Source organism: Coloeus monedula (assembly GCF_965178545.1).
Source record: "Coloeus monedula genome assembly, chromosome: 15".
In the NCBI taxonomy this organism is placed as follows: Eukaryota; Metazoa; Chordata; class Aves; order Passeriformes; family Corvidae; genus Coloeus; species Coloeus monedula.
In genome coordinates this window covers 3307778-3323751 of record NC_138795.1, presented here as the reverse complement: position 1 = coordinate 3323751, position 15974 = coordinate 3307778, and the positions used below count along the sequence as shown (strand labels likewise).

At 46.8% G+C, this 15974-nt stretch overlaps 1 protein-coding gene across 1 annotated transcript; it reads left to right on the top strand.

Annotated features, from left to right (window-relative positions):
* Positions 1-8399: 8399 nt before the first annotated feature.
* Positions 8400-10565, top strand: DRD1 (dopamine receptor D1; the record flags this gene model as incomplete). The annotated part of the gene is made up of 2 exons (XM_082291256.1): positions 8400-8477; positions 9199-10565. The coding sequence occupies exon 2, from the start codon at positions 9207-9209 to the stop codon at positions 10563-10565; it is 1359 nt and encodes a 452-aa protein (XP_082147382.1). The 5' UTR covers positions 8400-8477; positions 9199-9206.
* Positions 10566-15974: the final 5409 nt, after the last annotated feature.

Here is a 15974-nt window from a genome sequence, read left to right as displayed (position 1 = left end):
GTTACTTACAAAATCAGTTAAATGCTTTGGCTCCATCTGCAATATTTGAACTCAGTTCTAGGTTACTCATGCTCTACTGTGCCAAGCTAAATTAATGCATACTCAATTTTCCTCTTTCTCTGGATGTACAGTTATATCAGATAAGAATGGAAGGGAATGAAGATGAAAAGCCAATCTGTGTTTAGAAGGGACGTAAAGCTGTGTTTAAAGGGATAAACCAGCCTTTCAAGGGGATTAGGAAGCCATTTCCTCTATGGTGTGGCTATTTTATAAATGTCTAATGTGGGACCTTTGCTGCCATGAAAGATCCGTGCCAGCCGCTTTTGGCAGCAAGACCCCTGACCAGGCAGAGTGATCTGGGTTGTCAAAATACACCTGTAGGGGCAAGAGGAGGTGTAGGAACATCCCACAGGACACAGGGTCTCACAACTCCTTCAAACAGACCTGACATTTTTTTTTCATCAGTGTCTAGGGACCAGATATTGATTAATCCTTTACTTTCACCCCTGAGCCTTTCCCGTGGCTTTATAAAATAGTTAAAAATATGAGATCGAGGTGTGCCAGCACAACAATGACAAAATATGCCATATATCACAAAACAGGACACCACAGAACAACTGGGAATAGCATTTGGCACGTGACAACACACAGCAGCACAACCAGCATGGGACAACCCTTGATACCATGTCACAACCTGGTGGATACACCTGAAAGCTGATGGAAATGGCTAGAGAGCAGTGAGAGATTCATGGCAGCAGGAAATTCCTGGAAAGGTATGGAAAATGTCTAGGAAAACACAGGAAAGTCCTAGAAAATGACATGTAGCTTGTGGAAAAATTATGGGAAATCCTTAGCAAGGAAAGTTGAATTCTTAAAAAGCTGTGGGAGAACCCCAGGAAAGCAAAATGTGATGTGAGTTCTGAGAAAATTTGCTACAAATTCCCAGGAAGGTGGAGGGAATTTCCTATGAATTAAGGAGAAATTGCTATAAAACAGTGGAGGAATCCTATAAGGATTCCTAGCACAGTTCTTAGAAGGCTGTGGCAAATTTCTAAAGAGCAGAAGAGAACTTTGGGAAGGCAGAAGGGAATTCCTATAAATAGTACACAATTACTAGAAAGCACCAGGGAACTTTCTACTGACATGGAACTTATACCTGGAAGACATCCCTGGTTTTAGCCTCTCCTGAATGGAGAGGACTGGTTTGATGGACTGAGAAGAGACTCTGCATGCCTGTGTTAGTGAAGCTGAGCCCTGATGAGCTTTGAGGGAAGGGAGCAGGGAGAACTGGGTGCTTTGGAAGGCCCCTGACCTTGGGCCAGATGCTGACAAGTGCATAATGAAACTCAAGGGAACATTTCCAGCCTGGGAAAGTACAGCCTGCTGGAGACTGTCTCAGCAACAGGGCAGGGAAAAGCCAAGGACATCAAAGCAGGATGTAAAGAGGGAGAAGTTACTCATGTTAGGGGGGAAAAACTGTTCTGCCTGATGTGGTGGGACAGGCATGGAGGCTGGGGTAGGATAACAGATCCAGCTGAGCGAGGGTGAGAGTGGGTTTGGGATAACATCATAGTTTGGGGTAGTTGGTTCACAGGGTTTTTCAAAAGTTTGAATGAAAGTTACTTCAGGAGGAGTGAAGCAGCCCAAGGTTTAGACCTTGGTACAGATTCTCATTTGGAATATTGTTCCAGTGTTTTGTTGAACTTGGTGGGATGCTTCTGACTGCCATCAAGCCCAGACTGTGTGATTTGACTTTGACAAGCAGCCTTGGGGAAGAGTTTAATCCCAGAATCTGAGGGTGGAACTGCAACATCACAACGGCAGCAGGGCTGTCTGGGGAGCTGCAGATGGGAAAATGCTGCCTGAGGCAGCAGAGCTGCACGACTGGCACATTTGGAGAGGTCAGGTCGTTGCTGGACTGCTGCTTGACCCTGTCTGCTGTAGCTGGACCTGCTGTGCTCCGTGGGCATTGTGGGGCTGCTCCCCTTGCAGAGAGCCCTGGCTGGGCTTCTGTGGCTCCCTGTGGTGCTGAAATGCTGCTGCCAGCCTTCACTAAGAGCAAGAAGTGATGCTTCTAACTTTTTGGTAAGTATTAGTTTAATTATCTTTAATTCAAGGATTTGTAGCCTGCCACTGGCAGGGCTGTGGAGCCTGACCATGCTTGATGTGTAATAATGTGGATTTAATAATCAGATGTAGGGCAAATTATTGTCCACTTGCTGTAGGTACCAAGCACACTCTTTATCATCACATCCTGCACCAGAAACCCACAAAAATCTGCTCTTAAATAGTTTTTCTGTTAAACATTTCTTTGCCATCCATCAATCAGGGGCTGGGCTGGAATATGGGTAAGGATCTATTTGATGCTGGCACGCAGCTCAGGAGTAAATCTGTAAGAGCAGTTTAGGAGGGAGAGTGCCACCTACCAAGCCATCTGCTGAGAAAATTGTATTATCTGCAGTCTCATCCACTGCTGCTAGAAGTCACTGTCACACTCATCGCTGAAGAGTTTTGCTGCTAATATATCTATTTGTATTCTTTTTCTCCATCCCCTCAGAATTAATTATTCCTCAGATTAATTTCATTCTAATGAATCATTCGGTATCACTGGCTTTATTTCATCTCTGAGATACTAATTAATATGTCAAAGCCATCGTTGACATGAAAACTGCTGTCATTTTCTCCGTGACTCTTCTTTTGATTCACATATTCAGGTTTTTTTTTTTTTTTTCTGAGGGCCTAAAATGTCCATCCAGTGTGGAGTGAAAGAAAAAATTAAAGCTGTACAGTAGTAAAAAATATGCATATGCAAATATAGCCTAAATTGGGAGGGAATGGCCCAGGCTGTATTTTTTTGCTGACTTACTACTTTAAGAGCCATTTCATATAGCAAGTCCTTAGCAATCAGCTGTGTAGGGTTTTTATTTACACAGATTAAAGTATAAAACTCAGAAGTACATCCAGTGTCTACTTGTCAGTGAAATGATCAGAAATTTGGAGGTGTTCTGTATTTGTTGGTGTAGATTAGGTTTTAATGAAACGTTGGCTTGCTGTGGATTTCCTGGCACTGTTCTGCTGTGCCGCAGGGATGAGGCAGTCAGAGGATGCATTTTCCTTTCCTTAGAGCTCTCCTCTCAGCTCTAATTTATTCTCATCATCCTCTGCAGTTTGGCTCTCTACCCACTCTGGAGGGAAGTGTTGGCAGGGCAGTAATCCCTCTCCTGCCCCGTATCTCTGGCAGATGGAAATCCCAGAAAGAGAAGGGGGGAAATTTTAAGTTTCCCTGCTCAAGCAATTTCCAGGGTGATTTAAGATCCAGTAAATGGCTTTTGGATTGACGGAGCAGGTCGAGCTGCAACAGGAAGGTCACTCCAAGTATTCCTTTTGGGAAACTGTTCTTTCTCTGGTCCTGTGGGAGTGAGTGGGTGGAACTGGAAAAACCCCATAAAAAGTCACTGCATGAGCTCTGCAGATTAAATAACACAGTTATTGGCAGCATCACACTGAGTTTAAATACCCACAGCTCCTGGGGCTGGGGACTGTGCAGGTGACAGCTTCTGCTTGGATCCCTGGCAGCAGGTTTGGTACTTCTCTTTCTTTCCTGTCTTCCTCATCTCTCCAAAAAGAGCCATTTTGTTGTAAAATCTGGGGGGGGGTGGGGGGGGGGTGGGGGGTGGGTGGTTCCAGCTGAAACCTGCTCTGGGCAGATGCAGAGAGGGATCACTGGTGAGGGAGGGAGAGGGGAGCAGAGCCTGAATGGGCTCTGAGCAGGAGGAGGCTGGGAGGGGAACATGGAACAACCAGACAATGCTTTTCCAGCACTCCTAAAGCCTGGGTGTGACACGAGGCTGCCTTTTGAGAGGCTGCTGCCTGATCTCCCACAGCAGAAATCCTTTCTGCAGGCTCCATCTGCTGTGGCCCACGGGTGGAGTTGGGCTCTCCTGGCTCAGAGTGGGGCTGTGCTGATGCATCAGTGCCTGACAGGGGAGATGCCAGGGGAGCAGCAGTGCCTGGTCCTGCCCTCTGAGCACCCTGCAGCCAGTGCATGAGTTCCAGATCCTGGGAAGCAGTAGCAGTGCACAGCAAATCCTTCCCGTTTATACCCTCCTGCACTGCCCTCTGTGTCCAGCCTGAATGAGCCCCCTCAAACGAGTCATTTAAATTCAGACTTTCAGACATGGTGTTTCTCTCAGGGCTTTTTTGATTTTCCATTTCCCTGCCAGTGTTGAAATTTCCTCACACACTTCACCAGTGACCTGATACCCAGGGATGCTCCATGGCTGCCATTGGAAAAATAGTTCACAAGGCAACCTGCACATGTGCTTTTTGAGATCAGCCCTGCTGAATCCACCAGGCACTGAGGGCCAGCTGCAGTGGCTGTAATCTACAGTCAAAAAAAAAGTACCCACACTCAAATACTGAATATTTAGGCCTCTTGTTGTCAGCGTTTGGGGACTAGAAATCATTTCTCTCACTGATCCTTTCTCCCTGCTGATGGATCTTTATCATTCAGGAGTGAGCTTGAGATCCTCGGAGATATTAGCAATGTTTTTTTTCTGCTGCCACTCTTAGCTCTGTGCTTTTGTAGTGACTGCTGTGGTTTTCCTCATGGAATGCACAACATGATAATATCAATTTAAACAATGTGCTTCACTGATCTTTAAAAGACTTCAGAGCTGTTTGATTTCCAGGAACCCTTGACTTTTCCGAGAGGGTTACATTGAGGCTAAATTTATCTTGGATATTAGCATAACCAGTTATTTACAAATCTGACAGCTCTTTTAGACACTATTTCCAATAATATGCCTCAGCTGATTTCATGTTTAGTAGATCCCATGCTTGCAGACATGAAAAGTCATCCTGAGGGTGATGTGAGTACAATTGGTATCCATGTACTGTAATATATTTTGTAAATTCAGATGCTTCTCTCCAGATCTAGTGTGTGCACTATTTTGTAGGTTAAAACATATTCATCTCTGAATGCAAGATCTGGGCTTTGTTCTACTCAGACTTGATCTTCCAGTAGCTAATTTCTGCTTGAATTAAGATCATTTGGATCAAAGTGCTACTCAGTATTTATATTTTTAAATCTTCATATGGAGCAGGTAGGACTTTCTCCAGCCAGAGTCTCCTGGGAGGAGCAGGTGGGAATAGGGACACAAAAGCTTTCCTTTGCTGGCCATTGCTTTGATTCCAGCAGCAGTCAGTAGTGACTGAAAAGCATTAAATAAAGTTAAGCAGCTGTTTCATGTGGGTACCCAGGGAGAAATTTAACAAGCTCTGTGACTGTTTTTGAATCTCCAGGAAACATCTGCACCATCATCCTGTTGCTGACAGTTTCAGGCAAGTCCAGAGCTGGACCAGAGCTGATCCTGCTGGCACTGGCTGGGGGCAGCTTGGCCAGAGAGCAGCAAGAGGAAAAATGACCCAACACTCGTGTAACTGGCTCCCAGAGTCGTGGCAATCTGCTGCCTAATCCTACTGTTAAATTTAACTAAATAATAATAGGGGTTTAGTGGATTTCCCTTTTGTTCCTCACCTGGGTATGAGTGTTAAGTCGTGAAAGTTTTTAAAGCTCATAAATGAGCTAGAGTGACAAATGGGTACAGCAGGGTGCCCTGGATGAACTCCTGGTGTTTGAAACTGCTGAAAGGGCTTTTCAGTCAGGGCTGAGCCAGACCTTTCATTCATCCCTGGACTGGTCACACAAACTTGGAGAAGAGACAGGACAGAGGCTCTGGCTTCTGAAACTGATACTTGAATTGCCAAAAAAAAATAAGGGCTGTGAGAGTCTACAAGCTGCTGTGAGTAGGAATCCAAAAGGCTTTTTTTAATGTCAGATTCAAATGAAACCCTCACTCATATGAGCAGCATTAGGTTCTTCCAATGCTGAATCCAGCCTCTTCCCCAGGAAAGGCCACTTCCTGGTAAAAACGAACTGAAGATTTTGCTGGATAAGCTGATAAGCAGATTCTTGAGAGCAGACTTCTCTCTCCTCTGCAATGTGTACCTCAGCATTTCTCTCCAATATTCCTCAAAAATTTTGCTTTTTGGGTGATTACATGCTGTGATTTCTCCTGGAATAATCCAGGATGGCTGTGGTCGAAAGTCATTTTAGGAGAGCCTCTGGAAGTTGTTGCAAATAAAATCAAGTGTGCTCAGTGGCTTCTTATGCAGGCAATGTTCCCCTCAGCCCAGGGTTTCTATGGAAAAACAGGAACACGCTACCTTTGCCGAAAATAATTATCGTGCAGTAAGCCTCACCTGTGTGGAGCTTTAAGAACAGGAGAGAAGAGAAAAAGGATCTTGAAAATAGAAAAAGAAAACTCACAGTGAGTTTCATTAGAGATCTCGATTACCAAACAGCACAGGATTCATTTTCTTGTCTATTTTCACCCTCCTCTGGGGATGAATGATGATTAAAGGACAGGATAATAAGCAGGGGGAGGGCGGGATGAGAACTTGGTGAGAAGCAGTTAAAATTTATAAAAAAAGAAAGAGAAGGGGAAAGGAAAACAAGTGTTTCAGTTAAGTAGTCAAGATTAGCTTAGCACTGTATCTGCTTTAAGTGACATTATGAGAAATTATAGATGGCACAAAAGCAACTTCACAAGTGCTGGACCCCACAGAATTTATGTTGACAACTTAGTGACAGTATTTATTCTTCTAGGAGGTTTTTAAACCGCCCTGTGACGTGTTTTATATTTATTTTCTGATTTTTTGGGGGGTAAGATTCCTATGAAAAGGTTGCAAATCAGCATGTTCATCTTTCCCTGCCTGTTGCGGCTAAGGTAAGCAAGAAAAGACCCTTTTGTAGGAAGAAGGATTTGAGGAACAACCGCTCCAGTTTTGGTGCTCACTACCGAACTGGGAGGGTTTTTGCCAAGAGGTTTTGGAGGGAGCTGCGGGTCTGCTCGGACGGGCTGTCCCTGCTCTCGGGGGTGCCCGCTCGGGGCTCCGGCGGCTCCGCACTGTTTGTTCCTCTCCGTGCCCTCGCCTGAGCCCGCACGATTCCGTCGGGATGCGGAACCCGTCCGTGGGTTTTCCCCGCTCCCTGCCCACAGGATTACGATGCCGATCCCGGTGTCAGCCGGGCTGGGAGCGGTGTGGGACGCGTGCGGCCGCTGCCCCCCGTCCGTGCCCACCCCCGGCGGGGCCGCGGCCGCCCAGGAGAGGGAGCCCGGTGGCCGCGGCTGCGCCGGGAGCCGAGGGCTGCGCCAGGCGGGGGGCGGTGCGCAGGGACCGCTGCCCCGGCCGAGCCCCCAGCCCCGGCCCCTGCCCCGCCGTGCCGGCAGCGGCTCCCGAGCGTGCCCCGGGCTATCGCCGCTCCCCCGGGTGGCGGTGCCTCGGCCCGCGGCCCCTCCCGAGCATCGCCCATCGCGGAGGCGCGGGGCCGGTACTCACTGTCCGCATCAGTGCACCGAGCGCGGCTCGCAGCGCCCCGCGCGTCCCGCAGCTCGGGCAAAGTAATCCCGGCTGCGCTAAACTCCACCAGAGCCGCTCCCGGAGCCCCGCTCTGCCTCTCGCCCCGGCTGCCCGGGACGTTATTCCCCAGGAAGGCAGGAAAAGCTGCCCAGAAGAAGCGGCGCCCGACCGAAGATGTTAGAGGAAGCGAAGGGGGGTGGCTTTTTGCCCGCTGCGTGCCTCCATGCCTGTCATTCCCTTATCTTAATCCTTTAGGAAGGAGTCGCCAGGCAGACAGAGCGTTCCTGGAGGGGCGATGCTGCCGAGCCCTGCCCCGGGCAGAAGGAAGCCGAGAGATGCGCGGCCCGGGGCGGGCTGCGGGAGAGTGTGAGAAGCTGCCTCCGCCTGCGCCTTTCCGAGAAGGAAAAAGCATGGTAAGAGCTGGACCCGATCCCTGGAGCGCAGCAGGAGGTGGGATTATTCCGGAGTAGTTATGGAGAGCTATAACCTGGCAGCGGAGTGTTAAAGCGACTCGTCCCTGCTGGAAGAGGAACCCACTGCGGGCATCGCCGGCGTCGTGGCCGAGGGAAGGTCACTCGGGTCCTTCTCCTCCTCTCGCCTCTTTCTTCATCCGGCAAACGACAGAAGAAAAAACCGGTAATCGACTCTTGCCAGTGTTGGGAATACCGTGCCTTTTGCCTGGGATGATTTGCCCTGATGTGCCGCTTCAACGGGATGTACAAAGTACGACTGGGACTGATCCGGCCAACAAAGTTTGCAGAGTGATCAGCAGGGGCCGTGGGATGGAGGGAGCTGGGCACACACCAGCAGGGTCCGTCACGCACGGTCCGACGGCACAGACCTGCTGCTCCCTTGAAAACTAACTCCTGATGGTCCAACTCTTACTTCTCCCCTGCCAATTTACACTTTCAGGGAAAAAACCCCACATACACGATGCAATGCAGTGTTCCTGTGTTGGTTTTGTATATAAGATTTGCTATGCAATTCCAAAACTAAAACAGGAGGAGAGACGGCCCTGCATCCCAGAGCAAACAGGGAATCAGAGGTGAAAGGTAGGAGCCAGCATTTCTTGTTTAAGTCAAACTAAATAACCTGAGCTGCTTCTTACTGAAAACCTTTAAAACACACCTACTGTATGTTAATTTATTTTGTCTTGGAAATGTAAACCAGTTTGAAACAAAGTGAAGATTTGCTTTCTGATACTGCCAAGAAACAGAGAACTGGTGCATTTTGTAACAGGAATGTACCGAGGAGGAAGGATGGCGTGTTTCATCAGTGAGACATTTAGGGAAGTAGAGGAAAGGCACCTTGTCTAATACGCTTCAGTAAATATGAAGGGCTGGTGCAGTGGACACTGGAAACACTCGATCAATAGTCTATTTAAGTGGGAATAGATGCAAGCATGGAAAAGTGATTGCTTTGCTGTGTGTGGGGTGTGTTTGCAGAGGACAGCAGCAGAACATTTACAGGTGAGCTGTCTGAGTTAGGCTACTCCATGCCGGGGTGGTGCAGTGTGTTTCTGAAGGGATTGCTAAAAGCCCCTGTTTGTAGGGTTAACTGTGTTTGTGCATTTCCAGTTCCTGCTCGTAGAGCTTTCAGGATGTTGTTCAGGATGATTCAAAGAGGGTGAGGTCCATCCGGGGGCGAAGGGACTGTAGGAAAGGACCTTTGGTCTGTTTGGTGATGAGTAATTAATGGACATCTGATGTCTCTGATCTCTGCAAGGAGAGGAGTTGATGTCGTCATGAAAATCATGATATGATTTTCCCTCAGGAGAAACTATGACTTGGAACGACACCACTATGGACGGGGAAGGGTTGCTGGTGGAAAGGGACTCCTCTTCCTTTCGGATCCTCACGGGCTGCTTCCTCTCGCTCCTGATCCTCTCCACGCTGCTGGGAAACACTCTGGTCTGCGCAGCTGTCATTAGGTTTCGCCACCTCAGGTCCAAGGTGACCAACTTCTTTGTCATCTCCTTGGCCGTGTCAGATCTCTTAGTGGCAGTTTTGGTCATGCCTTGGAAAGCTGTGGCCGAGATCGCCGGTTTCTGGCCTTTTGGTTCATTTTGCAACATCTGGGTGGCCTTTGATATTATGTGCTCAACAGCATCCATCTTAAACCTCTGTGTCATTAGTGTGGACAGATACTGGGCCATCTCCAGCCCATTTAGGTACGAGAGGAAAATGACCCCCAGGGCAGCCTTCATTATGATCAGCGTGGCGTGGACTTTGTCCGTGTTGATCTCCTTCATCCCAGTGCAGCTGAACTGGCACAAGGCTACAACCACGAGCTTTTTGGACTTCAATGCCAGCTTACAGGGTGTAAGCATGGACAACTGTGATTCTAGCCTAAACAGGATGTATGCCATCTCCTCTTCTCTAATTAGCTTCTACATCCCCGTGGCCATCATGATAGTAACCTACACCAGGATATACCGGATTGCTCAGAAGCAAATCCGGCGCATCTCGGCTCTGGAGAGAGCAGCAGTGCATGCCAAGAACTGCCAGAACCCGGGCGGCAACAGGAGCAGCATGGACTGCCAGCAGCCAGAGAGCAACTTCAAAATGTCCTTCAAGAGGGAAACAAAGGTGTTAAAGACTCTCTCGGTGATCATGGGGGTGTTTGTGTGCTGCTGGTTGCCATTTTTTGTGTTGAACTGCATGATTCCCTTCTGCGAGCCGACCCAGCCATCCAAGGGAGCAGAGGCTTTCTGCATTAATTCCACCACCTTTGACGTTTTTGTATGGTTTGGATGGGCAAATTCTTCCCTCAACCCCATCATTTATGCCTTCAACGCTGATTTCCGCAAGGCATTCTCCACCCTGCTGGGCTGCTACAGGCTCTGCCCCATGTCTGGCAATGCCATCGAGACTGTCAGCATTAACAACAACGGGGCAGTGGTTTTTTCCAGCCAACACGAGCCCAAAGGGTCTAGCCCCAAAGAGTCTAATCTGGTTTATCTGATCCCACATGCAATTATTTGCCCGGAAGAAGAACCTCTTAAAAAGGAAGAAGAGGGTGAACTGTCAAAGACCTTGGAGAAAATGTCTCCAGCACTGTCTGGTATCTTGGATTATGAAGCTGATGTTTCTTTGGAAAAGATCAATCCCATTACACAGAATGGGCAGCATAAAACCTGAACAGTAAGGTTTACTCAGCAAGACCTAATGGTGTATATTGTAATAATCTTTTTGGGAGAAAAAAAAGATAGACAAGATTCCTTTGGTGAGAACCTAAGCTCTAAGGGAGAAAAATGCACATTTACACCAAGCCCAGAATCAATTTTCCTGGCATTCAGAGCAAATTTAACATTTCAAACAATAAACAGAAAAATACACCGGAAATTGGTTATAAAAAAGGATGTTAAACTGTACTGTTCGCACTGAGGAAAATCTACAAATTTAGATGCAGTGCAGTTACAAAGAAAATGTTGCTTCTTCTCTGTACAGAGAAACCAATTTCTAGCTAAAAGTGAGGCAAAAGATAAATGTTGAGTATTTAAAGATTAATGTTTACTAGAAGTTAAAAGATTGCTGTGTCTTGTGATAGTGGGTGTTAACAGGTCCTAATTAAAGACTGAGGGATTGTAAAGGTAGGTAGATGCCTTCTTAAAATTATTTCTGACAAATAATTGAGCCTTATAATGAGAATGGTTATTTTTAAAGCTTTGGGAGGTAATATGTTGATACTGGTTTTATTTATTTATTGTTTTAAATTGATATTTTTCATATGTTATAACAGATCTAGCTTTATTTATGTTATTTAAGATGTCTAAATAATGGGATATTTTTGGAGTGTCATAACTGCATTTGACCAGTCAACCAGTCAGCACTTTATTACAAGCTCTGATAGTCTGGAGAGCTGGTGAGGGGAATGGAGGAATGTTCAGAAGCTCAGCAAGAAATGAAGGAATCAACAAAACTGATGCTGTGTGGAGTTTGTTTGCTTGTGGGCTTTTTTTTATTTTTAAGTGGGATTTCTTTCAAAAGATAGGACCAGAGTTGACTGAGTTGCGAATTCTCTTCCCTTATAGAAATAAAAGAAATTGCTGCTATTTATTTTTAAAAAGTTTCATGTTACAGAGACTTTGCTAGAATGTCACGTTTGTGGATCTGTAAATACCTTAAATATGACTACGACCTTAAGAAGAATCCAGTTTGGGAAGGAAAGCTTCTTAGATAACAATTCTTAGTATATCGTGTTTTGTATTTATGTAAGATAAACGGCTTTCTCAGACTTTTCTTATTTCAAGTCTTGGATATCTTTTCTGAACAAACACACTGGGTTATAAAGGTAGGAAGGATGCCAAAAACCTCGTTATCACCGGTGTTCCTGCAGGAGCACCCGGACCCTGCTGTCTGTCTGCTCCTCTATCACAGTCAGAATTAAAACCTGAGGTACCTGGTGCTTTACTCCGGGAGCTGGGAGGACATTACAGTTTAGTAATTGCCATGTCAATACTCCACTCAATAAGGAATAGTGCCTCATTACCATTTTGGACTAAAACATTTCTAAATACGGATGGAACTGCAGCCTCCATCTCAAAATCCTCCTGTGAACTCCCAAAAAGTTGCCAATGTTTAATTAAAAAATCCTGCTACTTTTCCACTGTCCTTCCCTGCTGCTTTCCCTCTGTAATGCCAAAAGCAATCAGTGAGCATTAGCAACAGGAGCACTGGGTGTTAATATTCAGCAGCATTCAAAGAAATCCATTTCTTTTCTGAATGCGAGAAAATGCCCTTTGGAGCAACTTTTCCATAACATATATCAAAGAAAAATGTGTTGTCAGGAAAAGAGAACTGAGAGGAAAAAAAATTTTAAAGTCTAACAAACTATATACATCCTGCATCAGGTCTGTGTATTTATGTATTGTGAATGTTTTCATAATTTTATTGCCTGTATGCTGCTTTCATACATATAATAAAATTATTTTGTGAACAGAAGGTCAAATAAAGCAATCTACATTGCATTTATTAAATACATGCTGGTTTTTGGCCGTTGTATTGATTGTGTTAAAGGGAGGGACAGTTCCTTTATTTTCCCATTTGCCCTTATTTGGGATCACACCCATGAGGCAGATGGGAATTTCTGTTAGAAGCAGAGGAAAACCTCCTTACTAGAGACCACTGAGCCCTTGCTCTAAACGAGGATTTGAAACCAGTAAAAGCAGTTTGTAAACAGCCACCCTCTGTTTTAAGTGTGTAAGGCTCAACCTACTGGTGACTTTTATTTCAAAGATTGTTTTTGCCTTGGTGTAACAGCACAGTGAATTTGGTTTATAGCATGTTTTTATTGTTGTTTTTCCTTTTCTTTTTTCTTTTTTCCCTCCCAAGCTGTGGAGTACTTCTCAAAGCCTGATACAGCCCCACTGCTGGTGTCTGTTTTTTGGGAGAAAATGAATCATTTCAGCAGTGAGGTGATGGTGGGTGCAGCTGAGGATCCCTCTGTTCCTGGCAGCCCTTTGCTTTTGCCTCTGTCAGCAGATTCATTTTGAAATGAAGAAACAAATCTACATGGTCACTTCTGCCTCGAGCAACACCAGCATGACCAGTCCAGCATCTGGGACTGGAGCTGGTGCAGGAGCTGTGAGAATGTCCAGGTCCCCCTCCCTGGCTGCTCCCAGGGAGGAGCAGCTTGGAGGTAAACAGGGCATCGTGGCTGCCTCCAATCCGTCTTGACACTTTCGGGAAAATTTCCCAATGCTGGATTTTTTTGGGGTACCTTTGAGGAATTACTTAATTTCTTAAAAAGTACACAGGCCAAAGAGGAAGTTCTGTGGTTTCTCACTTATTCTCAAAACTCCCAGCAGTCTGATATAAAAGCAAAATACAAAGTATGATTTAAGGAGCTCGTGTAAAGCAAGGTGCTGTTTTTGCACGGGTTCATAGGGGATGATTTGAGTTCTGTAATAAATGTTTGCTCTGCTTGACCAGGGGCTGTCACAGAACCTCCCTCCTTGCAGAAGGATCTGAGTTTCGGGGGGCTCTGTGAAGTTTGGTGAAGTGCTGCTGGGGAGTGTCCCCTGGGTGTGAGAAGCTGGGGAGACACCTGGATTACTTTATTTTATTGTTTTATCTCTCATTTGATTTAACTAATTTTTGCTTCTGACTCCTTCCATACATTTTAAAACAACATGAATTGGCCTTGATCCTCATTGCCAACATACCCCATTTACCCTTTGTTTTCCAGCCTTCCCAGCAAGCTCCTCTACCTGTCCTCCCTGCCTTTCCTCCCATTACTACCAGAGCCTTTCTGTTGCCTTGTTTGGCTTTATTTGCCATGATAATCCTTTGCTTAGAAGAAAGTCCAGATTAAAATCCTTCCCCCCAGCACACCCAAGAGTCCCCTTCCCACAGCCTGCTCCCAGAAATGCCTCTCTTACCTGTTGCAGAGCCTGGACACCAGTCTCAGGGGCGACTAGAAGGGACAACAGCAAGCACCTGCTGACTGCTACTCTATTTATGTGCTGAATTAATTGCTCAGGAGCTGCATTCATTACCTGCTCTGTGCCTGCTCCCTGGCTGCTCAAAACCAGTGCTCTGCTGGAACTGCTGGTCACACCAATGTCAGGGTGCACCCTGGGGGCTGGAGGAGTGCCAGGCCCTCTCTGGGCTCTGTGGAGCTGATAGCAGGGAGCTGACCGATGAGGTTTGGCTGGAGTAGCCTGGGAGGAGTGCTGGCTGTTCCACCCTGGCAGGCAGCTGCTGCTCTGGAGGATGAGCAGCAGGAACTCATTTCTGGGAGTGTCTTCCCTGAGCCAACTTGGGCCACTTTGGTGGAACACCTCCCCAGGAAGGTCTTTTCTCACCATGTGTTGCCAAGAGTGGCTGGGCAGCGGCAGAGCCACAGAGGAGCAGTGAAGGACACCGGGATGTCACTGCTCCCACCAGGACGGTCCCCACGTCTATCCTGGGGGCATCACACACTTTTCTCCCTTCCCTGCTCATGCTTTTCTCCCTGCCTTGCTCCCCTCCAGCATTTTCCTCTGCAGAGTGAGCCTTGCTGTGTCCCGTCCCATGACAGGACATGAATGAAAGGTTACCTGCAGACAACCCAAGGAACCTTTTCTCTGGCATTGCTTCCTTGGGCCTGAAGGTATTTTTCTGTTTGTGGATGGAAGAGGTTAATAATTCACCTGATGGCCTTGATGAAGGAGCTGTTTGCAACGAATGAGCCACAATCACCAGATGAAATCTGAATACATTTCTCCCTTTCCCTTATCAAGCAGTTTATGCTGATTTGAGTTTCTAATTTAACAAAGCATACAAAAGATAAAGGATGAAAGAAGAAATGCCTTTGCTGAGGTACAGGTTTAATGACACCGTTATTGAGAGGCAATCCTGGATTTTTTTCAAATCAGTAGCTTTCAGAAGCAACCAAATCTGACTGAAAACTCAAAAACCTCCTATGATCAGTATCTTGAAAGGCAGATTATTCCAGTTATTATTTTGGTTTCTAGTGTAAAGATAGAAGAGTGTGTTCCTAGAGATGAACACGTGGCCTATGTGGCCACACAACAAATGTGACTTAGACAAGGAACACTGTGGTATTTATTTCATAGCTTTTAAAAGGTGGAAACACAAATCCAAGGTGTTCTTGCACTGGTCTGTTGCAGTAGAGGTGGTCTGTGAACCAAGTGTTGGGCTCCAATCTTGGATCGGGTGATGATCCCATCTTTGAGAGAGAATCTGATGCTCCTGCCACACTCCAGATGTCAGAGCTGGGGTTGCACTGTGACACGAGCCTTTCCCGAGGGATCTGCCGAGCCCTTGTGCTGGCCCTGCCCAGCTGCCACTGCCAGCGTCTTGCTACAGATGTAATTTTGGGACTGAAGGTGTAAATCGAGTATACCATGGTTGTAAAACAGTTGTTTTCATGTTGGTTGTCATTACAGTCATGGCCAGAATGAAACAGCAAGATTCTGCCATGCTTTTTAAATTTGATTTCTAGGATAAAGCTCTGGGCAATGATACAGGAGAAAGCTGCTCCCCTGCTGTGCTGGTGGCCATTGCTTTTCTATTTCGATTGTATTTCCCTTTTGCTCGTGCCAGGCTGTTCCTCCCTTTTCCAAGGAGGGATGTTCCTGTTGGTTGTTTAGTGAAGGAGTTTCCTCGGTGCCTGGGTGAAGGATGGCAGGAGGTGCAAATCCTGGTACCTGCCCCCCAGAGCTGCAGCCACACACTCGGACACACCAAAATCCTCTGATTTGTGTCAGTGGCCTGGCTTTAGTTCCTGTCCCTCTGGATGGGGTTGGCTTCACCCAGGATGGAAATGGGATCAAAGGGGTACCCTGGGTCTGGTTCATTATCACCCTGTGGAGCTGCTGAAATGGATGATTTGGGGTCAAAAAGGCATAAAAGAGAAAGGGGCTCCAGGGCTGGCTGCAGGGGAGCGGGGCTGGGGTGGTGGCACTGGGCAAACCCCGTGCCCAGGTGCCCTGCCACAATCCTGGGCATCCAGAGAGGGATGAGGGGAGAGCCCAGGTCCAGGCCAGAGCCAAGGACCAAACCAGCTCCCAGTCCCTGCATTACCACAGAACAGCTCAGCTG